The 19617-nt window shown below is 32.4% G+C and overlaps 1 protein-coding gene across 1 annotated transcript in view; it reads right to left on the bottom strand.

Annotated features, from left to right (window-relative positions):
• Positions 1–19372, bottom strand: part of LOC124369135 (cysteine-rich with EGF-like domain protein 2) — a 33386-nt gene extending 14014 nt beyond the window's left edge. Inside the window, exons 1-5 of the mRNA XM_046826907.1 lie at positions 18889–19372; positions 15794–15937; positions 9516–9713; positions 7743–7917; positions 602–739 (exon numbers count right to left, since the gene is read on the bottom strand). Of these exons, the coding sequence (XP_046682863.1) occupies positions 602–739; positions 7743–7917; positions 9516–9713; positions 15794–15937; positions 18889–19062 (829 nt within the window). The 5' untranslated portion in view covers positions 19063–19372. The remainder of the gene's footprint in view (positions 1–601; positions 740–7742; positions 7918–9515; positions 9714–15793; positions 15938–18888) is intronic.
• Positions 19373–19617: the final 245 nt, after the last annotated feature.

Below are 19617 nucleotides of genomic sequence, written 5' to 3'. Positions count from 1 at the left end.
TGCTGGGTTAGTGGGTGGCGATGACTCTAATACTGACGAAAATATAAGAAATAATGCTGATGACGTTCTTCCACCACTGGAAAACGTACAGATATGACAGGGATGATAGCCTAGACCTAGGTTCAATGGAAAATGGTGATAGTGGTGAAGATGATGGACTGGACATTTGATCTGTTTATGAAATGAGCTAACATATGTGAGCGTGAATTAGTTTCTGAGATCCCCTGAATAACACAGTACCAATTGAAAACATCACTGACCAGTTAGAAAATATGTATATGTTACTTCCTTATAATGTTGGTTGCCAACCTACATACAAGTGAAACTGCAAAATCGTGATGTCGGACGATATCCAACATATAAGTCATAAGGGTTAAACCTTTATTAATAACTCGGTTGACCAGGAAATTCTTCGAAATAGTCCTTTGTCTCGTGATTTCACGATTTTCATAATTTCTTATCACAGAATCAGATTTTTTTTTAAAGGAGCAAAACAGAGAAAGTTATTGCTGGCCATAGGGCGATTTTCCCTCACTGGCTCTTGATTTCCCTGACTTATGGTCAATCTGAATACTTTCATTTATAACAATAACAAACTTACCAAGGCAAGAATAAGAACCCTCATTGTTCACACAGAATTCATTTCTCTTACAAGGAGCTGTTGAGGCAAAACACTCGTTGACATCTAGACAGCCTCTCTCAGAGTCCATGATCCAGCCCTCTGTACATGCCAGGCATCCTGCAATGACATTTTCAATAACTGCATGTTACACACTACCAGAAGAAGCCTAATTCTTCTGGCTTCAGTTTTAGGAGGAGATAGGTTTAGGAGGTATTCCTTATACCTGTAGTGTCATTAACCCCAATAATGGGATAACAAGACAAAATAAATCTGTAACATCAAATTATTTTCACAGGAAGAATATTCATAAGAATTTGCATCAGAAACACTCTAGTGGCTAAAATTGTAGTTTGTCTAATTTAGTCACAAAATCTAATGAATTTGTTTTCTTCAGAGTATAACAATGTTTCTTTATTATCTTAATTAAACAGTTTTTAGAAATAGCTCTTATAAATTTCCCTCAATTGCTATACTGAAAGCAACAATTTACGACATAAAAAGCTTAATGTTTATCAGCTGATTGTAAATGTTAGAACAATAACTAGTAACACATAAAGCTATGGTGGAAAGAGTTGATTCAATGTAAATGTTGAGTTTAGCTCCAGTTCACCTTCCTCTTAATTGCAGTTCCTAGCTGATGAAAATATTCATTGGATGTGTCAGTTTTATTGTGACAATTATATAAAACCTATAAATATATTTCCTATTATTCTTAACCTTTTGAGTGCCACAGGTATTTTTCCAAGGCATAATATGCATAAAGTGCCAGGCTGTTTTTTGCATATTTGTAAGCTTTTGGAAAAAAAGCTGTTGTAAAATAACTACCCAACGGATTTTCATAATTTGCTGTTGTTTTTTTTTCGTATTAAATGCAGAATATGATACATATTGTTAAAAACAAAATTTGCTGTATAAAAATATAAAAATTTCAGTATTTATAAAAAATTTTTTTACTTCTTTATAAAAAGTTAAATTTCAACCTAATTTGAGTGTATACAGTATTTATAAGATTTTTTCTTAATACCATGATAAAGGCCATATAATTCTAAATAAAACCCATGTATAATATATTATTCTAGAATAAAAAAAACATGGCATTATATGTATAAACAAAATGCTGCCCGGTACCGAAATTTTATAAATTTTACTTCATTTGTCAGAGTTTAGAAATTACTTAGTAATAGTGTAGTTTTCACAAAAAATCAAATAAAACATCAATATAAACACAAATAAATGTGATTAGTAAATGTAGAGACATATACTTGCTAACATATTTGCATAAAAGTGTACATTTACTAAATAATAACCCTAATATATTTACACTGAAAATTCACGTTTTTCGCTTGGACATAACTCAAATAACCACATTACTTTTGTAAAGAAATAAAAAAACAGTAAAATACTGTATAAGTTACTTTTTTAATTTGCATTTACTCAAAAGCTTGGTTATCAGCACATAAACAACAAGAAAGGCCGTTACGCAACACGGTACTCGGCTGCTACGTCGCGTGACTGAAAGACAAAAGCATCGCATATGTACTTTGGTATTATAGCAGCCCACTATTTTTGGAGGAGTTTTCCTTACCAGGGACAAAAATAAACTGCATTATGCGTTCCTTCTTCTATAATGAATCGAAGAATACTCAATGAGTCATACTTCCTATCGCCAAATCGTCTCCAAATAGACGCACGAATTATCAGACATTTTCGAATAATAAAACGCTATTCTTTTAGTTTTTGTTTTCATTGATTGTCGTAATAACTTGTAAATTCCAAACTAGGTTAAAGAAAGTCTGTTCTTTTTAATACTGTAATTTATTTTCTCTCCGATTAAGGAAAACTAGTCCAAAAATAGTGGCCTCTTTATAAGTACTCAAACAACATAAGTTTCACAGATAAAATAGTAAAGAAACAACATAAAACTCATATTTATCGATAGCTTGGAACCAATTTAATACAACTGTTGGGTTATTTGGCCAAAATAATATCGTACTATATAAAATAATATCGTACTATATAAAATATTATCGAAATACAAAACGTCAAAATTAGTGACGCTGTGGCACTCAAAGGGTTAACTTTATGAAGAAAACAACGTTTTATTCCTTTTAAAGCCATCATGAGAAATAGGTGATTATTGCATTGTTGTACAGAATAGTAGCTGGGTACTTCAACAACAAAAACCTGCTACCAACAGCCGCACACCATAAAAAGCATGGTAAATATTGTTTAATCTTCATAAATTAAGTATACTTAGATATCCATTATTAAAATATGTCAAATTAATTATTGCAGGAAATTTCAATACGATTAACCCTTTTAAAGTTATTTTTATTTTAAATTGACACCATTTTGGTTTTGAATTTCAGCAAATAATAATTATTTTGTCTTCAGGTTTCCTTGTTGGTGTTGTTGTTGTTGTTATGAATGCAATATTTTAAATTTTAATGTTTAATGGTTTCTGAACAAAAATATAATACATGAAAAAATGTTACTTGTATGAGTAGCTGACGATTTTCAAACAATTTCAATATGATAATTACATTTGCTTTTATCCCAGAAACATTGCCTTGAATATTAGTAGGGAGTTCTAAATCCTGTATCAGTATCCCCAATGACTGTGATGACTGTTGGAGTTATAGAAACAGTATATAAAGCAGTATATAGCTGCAATCGCATTTGTTGCATTTTGTGAAACGAGCTGAGTTAGCAACTACTACTGAAGTTCTTTTGAGGTTATATTATATTTTATATTTTCAAACTACTAACTAAATCTGATTGTACGTTTAACCATGCACAAGTATTTAAACAATGCTAAAAAATAAAAACAATTACATGGAAGAAGCCGGGACTGCTAGCACTATTTCTAAAGTATTGATAACTGTGAAGTATAGAGTGAATTTACCTCACGATTCACATGAATCTACCAAAAACAGACATTTCTTATAGGTTAAGTGTCAACTCATCTAAGCAGTTTGTTAATGATCTATATTGAAGGTTCAATGGTTGAATTTCGATGAGGCCTTTAAACATTGGTGTTCAAATAAATAAAGAAGACTAAATATTGCATGCAAATTTTCAAATCTAGCTTGTTTCATTCTTGAGATATTCTGCAGACAAATAGAAAGACAATTGTACAAAAAGAAGTTAATCATAGCAGTCATTCTTGTTTAAATGAAGTGCCATTTAAAATTCAAAGTCTACATATTTCTCAACATATCTGGCCACATGATATATTCAAATTTGTGTTCATTAGATTGGTTTTCATACCAGTGTTTAAATAATAAAAGTCTACACACCAGATCACTATAAAATGATGTATGTGTTGAGATAGTTAGGCTACATATATATCATAGTTAGCATTTTTCAATCTCTTATGAGTGTAATGGGTGTATTGTTTGTTTACAACAAGTTTAGTTTGTTTATTCTGCTATTTTCTTGTTGCTATCATGATTATGCATAAGAATAATGTAAAAATATTTGCTAACGCTCAGCCAAATCCCATGGAGTGACATGCAACATCATCAATCTCAGTGTTCCTCATATAGAAATAAAGCTTCATGCACAACTTAAGTCTTGGTCAGTTCATTTCCAAGACAGAGAGAAATGCAATCTTTATATCCCCACAAGTGATAGGCTTTGCTAAAGCTCAGCATCTCACATTTGTAGCCATATCATAAACTCTGTGGTCTAATTCTCCAACAAATCTACAGCTGTAAATGTTGTCTCTTATATAATTGGATAAGTTTTATGTAGGTTTCTTATAAAGCAAGTACAATATTCTGCGCTTGCTAAAAGTACAATTTTGTACAGCACTGTGTACAAGTCGTGATATCTTATTAATGTTGTATGACAGATGGAAATGTACTGAAAGTGTAAATGATAAGAATAGGTACACTAATTTTAAGAAACTTTATAAGAAAGATATAGCAAATGCTAAGAAAACTGTCAATGACGACCTCATTTTAAACGCCAAAAATAAATGCCAAATGGCCTGGAATGTAATCAGGAGGAAGTCGGGCTCGGTTAAGTGCAAACCAGAAATACATATTACTCCTGAGTGTCTTAATAACTATTTTGTTAATGTTTCAACATTTGTAAAAAATCTTCAAGGCAGTGTAGACTTAGATGCTGGTTCCATATACAGAAGCCATTCTGACTTTCTTTTAAACTTTGATAAGCCTATACCTGAAACTGGTTTTAGTTGGCAACATGTTGATTCTGATATAATATTATCAGTTGTGTCTAACCTTAGTAACAGTAAAAGCGAAGATGTGTTTGGCCTCTCCTATTATGTTATCAAAGCATTAGGGAATACTTTAGTTAGCCCTCTTACATATTTAATTAACTTAGTTCTTGTAAATGGTATATTTCCAAATTGTTTAAAATTAACAGGAGTAACCCCTATTTTTAAAAAAGGCAACTGTAACTCAGCTGAATGTTATCGACCCATTGCTATTGTCCCGATTATTGGAAAGATTATTGAATCCTGCTTAATACTTCAGTTGTATGAATATTTTAGTACTAATAGTTTACTGTATCAGCACCAATATGGGTTTTGACCAAAGCACAACACCTGCTCTGCTATAGCAGTTATTTTAGAATATATATTAACTGGTTTTGAAAACAAATCAATAATAGCCTCTAATTTAATAGATTTAACCAAGGCCTTTGATTGTCTTTCTTTTGATATTTTATATGACAAATTATCTTTTTATGGTATTAGAGATAATGAATTGAACTTAATAAAATCCTATCTGTCTGAGCGGAAACAAAAAGTGGTGGTCAATAACAGTAGTTCAACCTATCAAGAAGTGATTGCAGGTGTCCCTCAAGGCTCTGTCCTTGGGCCCTTTCTCTATCTGATTTTTGTTAATGATATGTATTATAATATTCCTTCTCTTTGCGTACTTTACGCAGATGACACCACACTTATCTACTCTGATGATAACTTTGAAAATGTTAAACCAAAAATTAAGAATGCATTGGATTCAGCAAAAATGTGGTTTCAATTAAATAATCTAGTTATAAATGATAACAAGACTGAGTCAATCTACTTCTCTCTAAGAGGTATTCCTGTTGAGGACAACACAAGTGAGTGTGTAAAGTTGTTAGGTTTTACCCTGGACAATCAGCTAAGCTGGGAGCCTCATATACTAAATCTGTGCAAAAGATTGTCACGTGTTGTATTTCTACTCAGAAAACTTAACCCTTAAAGCGCTAATTTAAATTACTGTCAAACGCTAAGACATAAAAAAAATTTTTCTTTTAATTTCCCAATGCTAATTTTTGTTTCATATTCCTTGGTATTACCTTTATAAGAAAAAATAATAAACATGTAATATTACATATTTTTGAGAATTTTATTAACGACCAACACACACGTAGTTAAACAGCTGAATGAAACGAACGCGTCTGTAGGCGTATGCCGCGTCACAGGCCATACAAAAAATGGCAGCGATTGCTTTCAACCCGAGTAGATACCGTTACAACGTCCACCAACGGTGACAAAGCGTTTTGTCTAGTCCCGACAGTCGAAAGGAACATTGACCTGCTCTCTTACGGAAGTTTTAACAACTAATTCTTTGCCATTTCAAAAGTAAAGATTTTGCGTTTTTAGACGTTATCCGCGTTTAAAGCATCAGCAGTTCCGCGTCTATAGGCGTTAGCCGCGTTGGAAGGGTTAAACAATCAGTTAGCTTAGACACTCTTATACTATCCTATTATGGTCTTTTCCATTCACTAATGACATATGGAATACGCTTTTGGGGCAATTCATGTCACGCTTCAAAAGTTTTCATTTGGCAGAAAAAAGCCATTAGAATCTTAGATAACCTTACCAACAGACAATCCTGTAAGACAAGTTTTCAAAGGTTAGAAATTATGACAATACCGTCCTTGTATATTTTAAGCAATTTAATTTATGTCAAAGAAAACATACTCATTTTCTTGCCAAAGCTCCTTTCATGATCATCTAACTAGGCAAAGAAACAATCTGGCGACACCTTCGGTAAGACTTTCTAAAACAATAAACAGCCACGTATATCAACAACTTAAATTGTTTAACAAATTACCATTAGCTATTAGAAACATGACATACAAAAATTTTAAAATATCATTACTAAACTGTTAAAAAGTCAAGCATTTTACACAACTGATGAATACTTTAGTCTTAGCTTCCAAGTCCCACATGTAAATCTGTATTTTGATTAAGTTATTTCTGTTAAGTACCACCTTTGTCAATATTTCTGTTAAGTACCACCTTTGTCTCTTAAATACTTCTTGTGTCTTGTTGATATTAATCTGTATTTTGATTAAGTAATTTCTGTCAAGTACCACTTTTATCCATCACTGTCAGATATCTCAGTTTGCACTTGAGTTAGGCCTGTTTGTCTCTTTCATTTTGCATTTTCTTCTGTTTCACAAAACTGCTTAAAACAACTTCCTATATTAAGGCACCTTAATCCTAAGCTTTTAACTAATTTTACTCATACAATGTACAATTTTTAAATATTTTTTGTGTATAAAGTTATGATATAAGTTACCATAACAGTTTTATATTGTAACATAGAAATGACGTGTCCTATTGCATTGTTAATATACTTAATGGAAATAAATATAATTGTCTATTGTCTATTGTCTAATATTCTTATTATTCAGGCAGTTTTTTTTTCGGAAATATTTGGTATTGGTTATGGTAGCTGACACAGTTAAAATATGTCAGAAGAGAAAAAAAGGAAGCTACAGAGAATTGTTGTTAAATTAAAACCACTTTTGAGAGCATATGGAGCTTTAGGGATGGGTCCCTAATGAGAACAGCATCACTGCTCCATCTCCCGACTACTCAGATACTCTCTGTCTTGAATATGTCATACAATTCAAAACTAAGAATCAATGTTTCATTAGGCATCAATTAATTCCTTCCTAAAAACATTATTATGCATACCAATGGCACATAAATCCAAATTATTCTCTTTGATTTGAAGAGAGTATTAACTTTCTGGAATCTGGCATTGAGGTACAATAAATGTGAGTTTTCACCTTCAAAATACCACCACCTGGTGGTAAGAGAGTTAATACTTAACCAAATTTCTACTACATGTTTGAAAATCATCACTACCTTTGACTCCTGCTTGAGTACATGGACCTTCACATGCTGTGTGACATTTGGAACACAACAACTTCTTCTCATCTTTGTATGAGATGTAATAATTGGTGTCACAACTGTCGCAGAACTGGCCGGTATAGCCCACATCACAATTGCACTTGCCATCGCCTTTCCTAGTTCCGTTTCCCTGGAACATAGTTCACTCTGTAATGATTTGCCTTTTAAGACAAAAGGTAATATACAGTAAGTTAAAATTTTTTTATATAATACACCACTAGAATCAACTTCCTACAACTCCTTTAACAGTTTAGACCTCCTGCAATGATTGTTATTGTTCAATGTTTGTCAAACAACCACAGAGTAATGGTAAAATTTTAAATTTAATTACAACTCCTTTAAATATTTGCTCTAGGGCCTATATCATAATTTACATGATGTTGGTATGAACTTAACAAATCCTTAATATTTTGTATGATTTATGCAAAATTATATTTCTTATAATATGAATATGCTGATAAAAATAACTGTAATTCTTAAGGCCAGTATTGAAATGTTACTTATAGTAGAGGAGATTCAGGCGCAACTTTTACAACTGTGAGTTAAAAATCATTAATAACATAATGTTAGAAATACTACTTAAGCGTACTCAGAGCATGGTAAATGTAGTGGAATGCACTAAGGTTACTGAATTCAGCAGCTGCACTATTATTTTCCAAGAGATTCTCATTAAGAGAGAGACTTAATTTTAATATTTCAAAGTTTGATTTTTATTTTGTTGTATAAATTCTTTCTCCTATTCCTGATAGAACCAAGTAAACTCTAAATAAAGTACTACATTCAAGCTTTTCAGGTACGAAGACAGATGACAGAATTCGATTTGATTTAACCCTTCATACGCGGTAAGCATTACATATTGCTGATCATAATTTACCTGCATCACGCTAAGCAAGATAACTCTCAGTATCTCTTAACAATGCATTATATTCATTTTAGTTCCCCTAAATTCCACCAGAATGAGCGAGAGTGTTTGTTCCCATTGTTATGTTGATGGAGTGTTACGCATCAGAACAGTTGTCACCAGTCACAACAATAGTTTTTGTTAGTTTTGACTGCCTGATCACGAAATTCAGCCTGCCGTCTTTACACTCAAAGCGGGTAAACTCTCTTGTAAAAGACAACACCTGGTTTGTTTACTAACCTTACATACTAAAAATGTCTAATCGAGTGATTGATTATTTGTTTTGGTAATCCAAGCAATAATATTGTGACTGTTAAGCCAAGATATTAGTATTACTATTATATGTATTATTTTTTTTAAATAGAAAGAATTTGAAAACTTTTATGTCTTTATATAAATAATAATAACTTGTAGTTTCTGTATGAGAGTAGATACGCAATGGCTGAGATTGTGGATACATTTGATTATCCTTTGTGAATGAATTGAAAAAGAGGACAAAAAAATTAAGTGTTTTTGTCACTACTAATAAAACTGCATTATTCAAAGAGCAATTATCACCTTACTATAAAAGCTTTCTGGTTCACACTTAATAAAAACTTTGCTATCAAAATTACAATCTTAAAATATTTCAGTCCTGCTCTTTGAATTCAAGTTCAACAGCTTTTGACTGAAGATTTTGAGGTTTAAATATCTCAAAATAGTAAATGTAATAGCAATTTTTTACGTGGTGTGAACTGGAAAAACTTAAAAGAGTGGTCACGACACCTGCTACATATGCCTAAGAACTAAAATGAAAACTGTTATTAATATTATTATTATTTACTTACTTTGCACTTGCCATTGTTATTACAGATGTTATCAGGAAAGCCAGGACATGGCTGACATGTAGGCCCAAAGTGGCCGCTAGCACAGCAGTGCTTTACCCTATCCACACAGAGGTACTGTGTCAAGTCAGAGTTTTCTTTGCGGTCTCCCAGCCACCAGTCCTCCAAGTGTTGCTCCCACGCCTCCGCTAGAGTCAAGCACTACGATCATTACAATTTACATTTTAGTATTATAATAGATCTCTTTAACTATAGTCCTTATCAGTTAATTTCAACATTTTTGTAATACATATATATTATGATTTATCATGGGGGGGGGGTCAAGGTTTCTATGTTTTACTCAAACATACAAATGTTCAACAAATGCAGCACAATCTATTCCAAAAATCCAGTTATTTCATATACCTACAACAAGAAAATAAACTAATACAAGATCTTGATACACTTCAAATTTGAAAAGCACCTTTAAACCACAGCAGTTATTACAGGTATGGCTAAAATAATAGTACAAGTTTATTATATCTCAAATAAATTCTACACAAATCCTAAATTGTACATAAATACAGTTCAGAACATACTTGTTTTTATTTTGAAAGAAAACCGAGAATGATTTGTGATTCTGTTTTTTTAATAACACAGACATACTAGTTTCTTTTGAAAGCAAACAAAGGAACAATAAAGTGTGTTAGTTTGTTCACATCCATAAATCAGTGGGATTCTATTGTATTTTGTTTGAATTATCTTTTTATATTATTTTCTTATCCTTGACTTTTGAATTTTTTTCGGTCGGCTGTACTGGTAGCCATCTTGGTTTAAACCCCTTAAGATAAATGTTAACAATTATGCACTTTTACAACCTTTATTTAGTTGTAGGATAATGGGAGGTATCTCATTTAAAAGATATAATTAATACGCATCCAATTTTTTTTTAGTTCCTTTGCTATTTTTGTAAGTTATTCAGAAACATAATCTCAAACTTTTTTGTCATCATCGTTTAATTATTCAAAAAGTACTCACTTTACAAAAATAGTGTTAAGGATGTAAAGGTACATGAGATTTAACACTGTTCTTATGGAAGAAAACTCAAGGTTATGTCACTACAGCCGGCTGGCTCTTAAACAGGGGATTTAGTTACATCCCATATAATTTTAACTTTTCGAGCAAGAAATTACAAAACACAAGTAGTTCTGAAATCATCACTGCAATAATATCATAAGAAAAAGAATAGTATTATACAGAAACATCTTACACATCTATATCTAAAGATAATTTCAAACAATTGATAAACACAGTTATAAGACTGCCAACAATACCAAATGTAAAAAAGAAAGCAGTTTATAAATGCAGCCTAGTGATATACTTCAGTATTAATGGGTGTGCAGTCTGGATCAGGAGATACTGCCCCCTTCACCCGAACCACTCCTCTTGCTTACCTATCAAGTATGTCTGCAAGGGAGTACATTGCAACAGTGACAATCAGGCAGTGCTAAACTATATTGATTGGAGTCAAACACTTCTATTGGTTTACTCATCATCAAATAAATGATTTTCCACAGGGTTCAAAATGCAAACGCATTTGTCGCATTTTTTTAACGAGCTCAGAGAATGCGATGTTTTTTTAACTCTAGTATTGAAAATTTTTGACGTTACGTTGCAGTAGGTTTGATTTGGCATAACACTTCCTGAAATGAATCTACCAAAAATAGACACTCATAATAGGTTAAGTATGACCAATTTATGCACTTTGTTAATGATCTCTATTGCACAAGCCTAATAAAAAGGAATTCATTTAGGTTTAAACATTGGCGTTTAACCCTTTTAACCCCAGCCATTTTCCCATGGACTTGCCAGAAAGCCCATGGTGATAAGGGACCGTAGTGCAGAGTTGAGGGAAAATACATCTAGTTTTCTTGTTTTTGAAGATAATTTTTAGGTTTTTGTTTTAAATTGTTCACAAATAAGTGTACTTTTAGATGTAATAGTTAAAAAGTACTTTTACAGAATGATTTGTTTTTTTTTAGCGTATATATACATAAAAAAAATTTTATTTTTTAATTTTTTTATAGTTTGGACATACATAAAGGGTAGAAAAAAAATTGTAGCTCCTAAAAAATGAAGCAATTTTGTTGTACACATATTTCTTACTACACACACAAAATTTGAAGAACTTTCAAATGACTTGATAAATACAGGAGATATATCCAATTCACTGTATTGCTGCATAAGCACTTCTTCATATATTTCCACATACACGTCAGTAAAAGTATACAGATATGTATACTTGTTTTTGCACTTTTGAAATAATAACAATTGTAAAATAACACAAACTAATTGTAATTGTAACACTAAAACTTGTTTAATTTTTTAAAAAGTAAAAAAAAATAATATAATATTTACAATATAAACATTTTATATGAACAACTCAGTTCATTGTCTTCAAAAATAGCACCTTCACCACTAATAATATTGTTTATCAAAGTGTTTTCACTCACTGGTAACTTTTCTCTACGACGTTTACTCTATGTTTTTTTATTAATAATACAATAAATCACACGAAAAACAACCGCTTTCAATCACGCAAACTAATTGAGGTTATAACTCAGCATACAACAACAAATGCAACTGAAGTCGTCTGACAGCTGACATCGACAAATAAACTACGCTCAACGAAGACGAAATACGATGCCAATTGTTTTTAAATGTTTATTGTTTATGGTTTATTGTTTTTGCATGTAGCCCGTTTCTTCACCAACCACTATACCGAAACTGATGGCATTTGGACATATTATTAGCCAGTTACATTAAATTCTCGAGACGTCCGGTATATCGGACGTTGGGCATTTTAGCTAGACCACCTCTGTCCGATATATCGGACGCCGGGGCTAAAAGGGTTAAAAAACACAGAAGGCTACAGATTTAATGAGGTTGATTCTCAGAGTTCCATTAGTTTTCTAAAGATGAACTGATGTTAAAAATAATTTGTTTTCCCCTGGATTATGGAACCTTCTAAGAAGGTGACATAATCCAGGTTTTTACAAAAATAATCACCATGGTAAACTTTCATTTTGCATTTTATATCAAAAGAATACTTTCCATTTTTTATGTATATTCTGACAGTAAATTAAAAATGTTATTTTGTAACTAAACTGTTTCAAATCAAACCTCTTTACAAAATATCTCAGCTTTTAATTATTAAGGTTCTAAATATTTTAACAACACTATTTTTACTAATGCAAATATTGTTCTGGCAAGCTTAAGTAGTAGATAACTTAAGAGTGTTTATGTTAATTATTATTGGCCGAGCACCAATGCGATTAATAATTGTGATTCAGGACAAATATCTTTGCTAAATTCAACAAGACACAATATTCACGTAATCTTTTTTTCTGACATTTTAAACACTCCTGAGATAATTGTTAGTCACTCAAAGGTATAACAATCTGTTGGCCCATTTTAGATTTAATTTTAAAGAGCAGTGTTTTTGGACACTGAAGTCGTAGAGTGATACAGTTTTTATAAGATTCGAATTTCCCTCAATAATAATAATAATTAATAATTTCTAAAATTTAATTATTAATTACCTATTGATGACCTTCAGCTGAAAGTAGTAATAGCCGTTAAGTATCACTTTCTTTATACTACGTGTCTTAGTGCAGTCCGCTGGAATGAATGTAAAACATTCCAAAAAATCAACACAAATTAAAAAATAAATAATTAAATAAAGAATTTAAATTGGCCGGAACTGTAAATCTAAACTATTCTCGAATCCACCTGCAGACACAAAAACTTTCATAAAATCGGTCCAGCTATTTAGGAGGATTTCAGTGACATACACACGCACACTATACAAGGTGTACATAAAGTCCTGCACGACTATAATATTTTCTGAACGATAACAGATAAATCAACAAGATTTGGTACATCAATACTACACCTAAAAATCTACTTTTTGAAGGAACTATCAGTTTTCTGTAATATCATGGGGACGTCCCGCAAGGAGTCGGAAGAAAATCTTAAATAGGAGCATAGGTCAATATGCACATCATTTTAAAGGGCTTATCTAGCAGAGTTTAATGCCGCAAACCGCACTCAAAAAGCTTGATCCAGTACAAAAAGGCGGCTGTTCAAAGGTTTTACTTGGTTACATTTTATTAGTAGCCATAACCCCAGTAAAACAAAACTGCAACCAAACGAATACTGCAGCTAACTACTACATTATGCTTGTCAGTTGTACAGAAGTGAATTATGACGTTAGTTATTCTCAAGGGTTACAAATTTGGTCCTAATATATTGATAACGGGGAAAACCTGATAACAGTAACAATTAGAAATCTCTTATCTTTGGGTCGCAGTTAGGACTTTCCTATTAGCCAGTCTATTCATAGTAGGCTATTCTAGTTTTCTTGTTTTAGTAGTGCTGTCCATCCTTTCTATCAGTGCGCTTTAGTACAAAAGAGTTTGTCGTATTGCTTGTAGTTCTTCAACTACACTATGTCACTTGACGAACGTGAACGTATAACACTTCTTATGATGGTTGGTTGGGGAAATAACAGATGATCACACGAGGAAGCATGCCATTTATTTAATGACTACTTTCACGAGAGGCAGCCAATTTCTAGAACAACTGTAGGGAGAACTGTTCAACGCTTTATGGAAACAGGAATTGTTTCCGATCGTCATAGGTCAGGAAGGCCCGCTACTGCGACAACCGAAGACAACTCTTTAGATGTATTGCAGTCATTTATTGAGAATCCGCAAGAGTCCCTACGCTCAGCGGCACAAACTCATGACATCTCTGTTACGTCTGTTAAAAAACTTCTGAAAGCGTCTAATTTTAAAATAGATCGCAACGAAATTGATGTAATCAATATTGTGTTTTCGGACGAGTGTACATTTATGCTGAATGGAAGCGTAAACAGGCACAATTGCCGTTACTGGAGTAGCGAAAATCCTCACTGGATACGGGAGGCACATACGCAGTATCCATTAAAGGTGAATGTCTGGCTTGGTGTGATAGGTAACCAGTTGGTGGGTCCTTTCTTTATTGAAGGAAATTTAAATGCAATATCATACCAACGTTTGCTGGAAAATGAAATTACACCAGCACTTTGAAACATGTTTGGAGAACATTACCAGAATATCTGGTTTCAACAGGACGGAGCACCCCCACATTACGGCATCGACGTAAGAGCCTATTTAAACACTGTTTTTTGGCAAAGGTGGATCGGAAGGCGGGGGACTGTAGAATGGCCAGCACGTTCACCAGATCTGTCCATTAGACTATTTTGTTTGGGGTTTCCTTAAGGACAACGTCTACAAAGCTAAGCCTCAAAATTTAAATGAACTGAGACAAAAAATACTTCAAGAATGTCAGACGATTCCTCAATTTGATCTGGAAAATTCTGTTAATAGTTTTTATGTGCGTCTTTCCAACTGTCAAATAACCAGAGGTGAACAATTCGAACATTTACTCTGAAAACATTCGGTAAGTAAACATATTTTTTAAATAAAACATTTGAACAGCCGCCATTTTGTACTGGATCAATCTTTTTGAGTGCGGTTTGCAGCATTAAACTCTGCTAGATAAGCCCTTTAAAATGATGTGCATATTGACCTATGCTCCTATTTAAGATTTCCTTCCGACTCCTTGCGGGATGTCCCCATGATATTACAGAAAACTGATAGTTCCTTCAAAAAGTAGATTTTTAGGTGGTGTATTGATTTATCTGTTATCGTTCAGAAAATATTATACCCGTGCAGGACTTTATGTACACCCTGTATATATAAGCGGGTGTACACACAAAATGTTTATGAGTACTGCAACACAACTGACATACAAGAAGGATAAAAAAGTAAAAATATAAAATTCTTTTATATATTCACTACTTAATTGAATACACATGGCCCACAATGGTTTTGAAAGGCCAGTGGTGGGTGGTTTTGGTATGGTGGTGTGCCACCATACTCTTTCGTATAACGCTCATAATCTATTTATAGAACTTCCCTCTTTACACAAAAATCTATATTAAATGCAGTATTCAGTTTTACTGATTGAGGCCTGCTTTATTTATAAAATATCTTTAGAACTAAGATTGGATAAATTACTTGACTACATTGGTAATATTTTCTTAAAAAAAAAAAGGAATATAGAAAAGAGATGAGTAAAAAATTAACTTTGTTATATCTTGTTTGAAAGATTTTAGATCAAATGCTTTCACCCTTGAAAAATTCCTAAAATACAAAATCCTGAATGTTTAACAATACTTATTTGAGATAGCTTACTTGGTCTCTTGCTCTGTCATCTTCACATAGGTGCTCTTGAATCTCAACTAAGCGCACCTCACTTGTAGCGTATGATCCTAGATTTTTTTCTTCCCATGCAGTGTCTCCTCCACCAAAATGGTTTCTGGCTGTACGTTCCATTCCCTGAAATAAATTAAAATATTGTTTTTTTTGTAACATTACAACAGAATATAAAAAATTAAGTTATTTTTCAATAAGTCATTGCAATGGACCTTATTTAAAATTAATTGTAAAATAATATCTAAATACAAATGATAGTCATTTTCATATCAGCAGAGCTTAATTTCAATATAGGCTACCATGATTACTGATTATAAGTACTATAAAAGAGTGTAAATCAAAAAACAAAAATATGATGGGGCCTATTGAAAGAACAAGCTATTGAAGATTTATTCAAGCGAATGATAATTTATTGTTTTGCAGATATTTGGTGTCAAGAGAATATTCCTGATACAGGTACAAGGGACTAAAAATATTGGTATTTTCTTATTAACATGTGAGAGGTAGTACATCCTTCCTGGACAGGACAGGTTATGTGAAAGCAATTTGTTCATGCTTACTTTTTTATAATTTTTATTTTTCTTCAAATAAAAATCTTCTAAAAAAAATTGTGTTTTTAGTTTGACTAACTGCGTCTCATAAGATACCACTTTAAAAACTACAAATAAAACTGTGCAATAAAAACATATTACAAGTACTGTATAATTTGTATGTATTCATTAAATAAAAATAAGAAAAGGCTTAAAAATGGAAAAAATATTCCCCCTTTTAAGAGTGAAAATTCCTCTTGGGTAGGAGGGTGGCAAGTCCTCAGATAGGATGGACAGCTCTTGAGTAGAGCGTTTAGCTCTTGGGTTGAACAGTTTTTCTCAAGTAGAGAGGTAAACCCTCTGGTTGTGTTTTCGCTCTTAGGTAGGTCCTCGAGTAGGGCAGTTGACCCTCAGAGGTAGGGCGGTTGGCCCTTGGGTAGGTGAGACAGTTAGGTAGAGAGTAGACAGAAGGGTAATATCTTATTTTATCAGGCAAAGTTAGGGCTAAGAAGCGCTCTCTAACACTTAACCAAGGGACAAATGGCTTAAAGGTGACTTCCGAACCACCACCAATTGACGAGCAGGTGGGCTCTTGCAAGGACAGTCACTCATCGGTCACCCATCCAAGCAGCAGCCACGCACGACGTTGCTTTGATTCATGTACCCGCTACACAGCGTCATTGGCTGAATAGGTTTTGGTCAGGTATATAGGTTAGTTAAGTGTTTGGTAGCTTAATGAACAAAATAACATTTCTTTACTGCTATTCTCATGGTTTCAATTGTTTTTGGTTAAAATATCAGTATTTTAGGTGTAAAGTATGGAGATTAAGAAATTCCCTACATTAAGGGATTTACTCCCACAAGCGGACATCTTTCTCATTAGATCTCTCTGCAGTTTTTTATTTAATATTTATATTCTAATATTCTAATAATAATAATTAATATTCTACTAAAAAATAAATGAATCATGAGAAAAGCAACTTTTTTTAAAATTTACCAAACATAATATTGAAGAACCAGCTCAATATTTCTTCCACAATCAATAGTTGATATACACTAATATTTCTGAACCAAACAAAGATTAGCCTACAGATATAACGTTATAAAGAACTTTTTTGGGTGTTTTCATGAGGTACTGTAAATAATTCAATTCATAAATATAAATACAAAATCATATAAACATAACAACTAATTTTTTTTTTAAAGATAATTCAGTCTTGTGAATTTACTGGGCCAAATTAATAACGCCCTTGTCAATCATAAAAAGAACACTAAAATGTCAAATTTATTGTAAAATAATTCACGAATTCTCAAGATAGGCCTTTAATACATAAATACATTAAACAAAACTTGTATATACACAACAAATGACATTATGAAAGATTAATGTCGTGGGCATTTATTTAACACGTTTACGACAACTGCTAACTTCCTAACTTTTTCATATCCCATTGAATTGTTCAATAATAATGGTAAAAACATAACTTATTAAATGTTAAACATCCAAGTATAAAAAAAATGTAGACTTCGCAATTTTAAAAAAATTTCAAAATAATATGTTCTTCAATGTTTCTCCCTGTACCCAAGGGGTACCTAATAAATTAAGCAATAATGCACCTGACAGGATACATGACAGTCTGAGGTATTTCTTAAGTGTGGGATCATATTTGTCACCAAGACAGGCAAACAATAAAAACACAACAAGAAAATACATAGCAATGTGTACATCATCAGGCACACAATACATTTTATGAAATCCCAGTGTGTACCCGATGGAAGTTGTGAAAGATCGCATGTACCCAATGGGGTACACGCCGTTATGAAGTGTTAAACAAAAATTGCATTTATAAATTTACAGAATACTAATAAAGAAAAATGTATTTAAATTATTACAAGTAAGAATTACTAACATTTAGCACGAGTGATTTAACGGTATCAAATAGTGTAAACGTCCTTCCTGTATTGCACACACGTATGTGGATTTCTTTCTATAAAAGAATTATATAGGCCAAGTATAAAGTGATTCATTCTTAACATGTTACTCACTTTAAATAACTTTTAAAATTATTTGTAAGAAATTTATCATCGATTTAGAAAATGTCCAGAAAACCAGTACTCATAAGTACTGTTCAATATCATATTCATAGAATGACAGACATGTAGTCAGTTCAGTACAAAGCGAACACAGTCATATGAATAAAATGTGAAACTCCAAACTTTATACTTTCATTACTTAGTATAAGGACCAGAAAACATTTTTGCAAACAGTATTAGATTTTGACTGTTGTTTTCTTTCATTTAATGAGTTGAAATCTTAATCCCATATAGAATTTATCAGTTGTTCCTCATCCAACCAATTTTGAAAAAATGCAATAGCCTACTTTAAAATTATTTAAGGATTTCATATAGCTTTACAAATCTCCTGCACTTTTTAGTTTTATTTTTCAGAGTTTGAAAAGTTATTATGGGTGGAATTATTATATAATACTTGTCAAATACTTATAGTCCTATTGATAGAAATTAAACCCTAACATTGTTTCTTACCTTGATAAAAGATTCAACAACCATTTTACACGCTTGGCAGGGAGGAAGTTTAAGTGTTGTTAATTGTTTATCCGAATCCTTACCAAGAGCCAGATCTCTCTCTGATGCAGTAAATGATGAAAACAACAAAACAACCATTATTTGATAGCCAATAATAACTGTAAACAGTGTCATAGTAGTCACTACTAACTCAGAACTAATAGTAGTCTGCTAGTAACACATGCACCCTTTACTTCGTTAGTATCACAAATACACAGCAGTTGAAAAGACACTGGTATATTTTAGATAGCCTATTCGTTAGCTATGCGTGTAATTAATCCCTCAAATAATCGTGGTAGTGTTCATGCATTATTATATGCAAGCAGAGGCGGCACTTCACCAAGAGCCCAATACCACTAGATTACGTGGAGAATTGTGAATAAAAATAGGTGCATTGTGCTTAACTAACACACCGGCCATAGTCAATAGTGATAAGTGATTAAAACCGCCGGGGAATGGAGGAAGAAGAGTGTAACAACTTTTGTTCACTACATATTTTGTTTCTTTCTAATACATCGTAGGTTTGAGTTTTTTTACCAATTGAGAATAATCATGTTTTCTGTATTACGGACTGATTGAATAAGGCGGCGTTGAATTGAATCTTACTATTGTTTATAATTGCTAAAGTTTTCTGATAAGGAATTTTATATGGTCTTAAATTAGTTTAGAGAAAAAGGTTCTAAACAATGT

This window comes from Homalodisca vitripennis, chromosome X (assembly GCF_021130785.1).
Source record: "Homalodisca vitripennis isolate AUS2020 chromosome X, UT_GWSS_2.1, whole genome shotgun sequence".
Taxonomy (NCBI): Eukaryota; Metazoa; Arthropoda; class Insecta; order Hemiptera; family Cicadellidae; genus Homalodisca; species Homalodisca vitripennis.
This window is presented reverse-complemented; position numbering and strand designations above follow the sequence as displayed.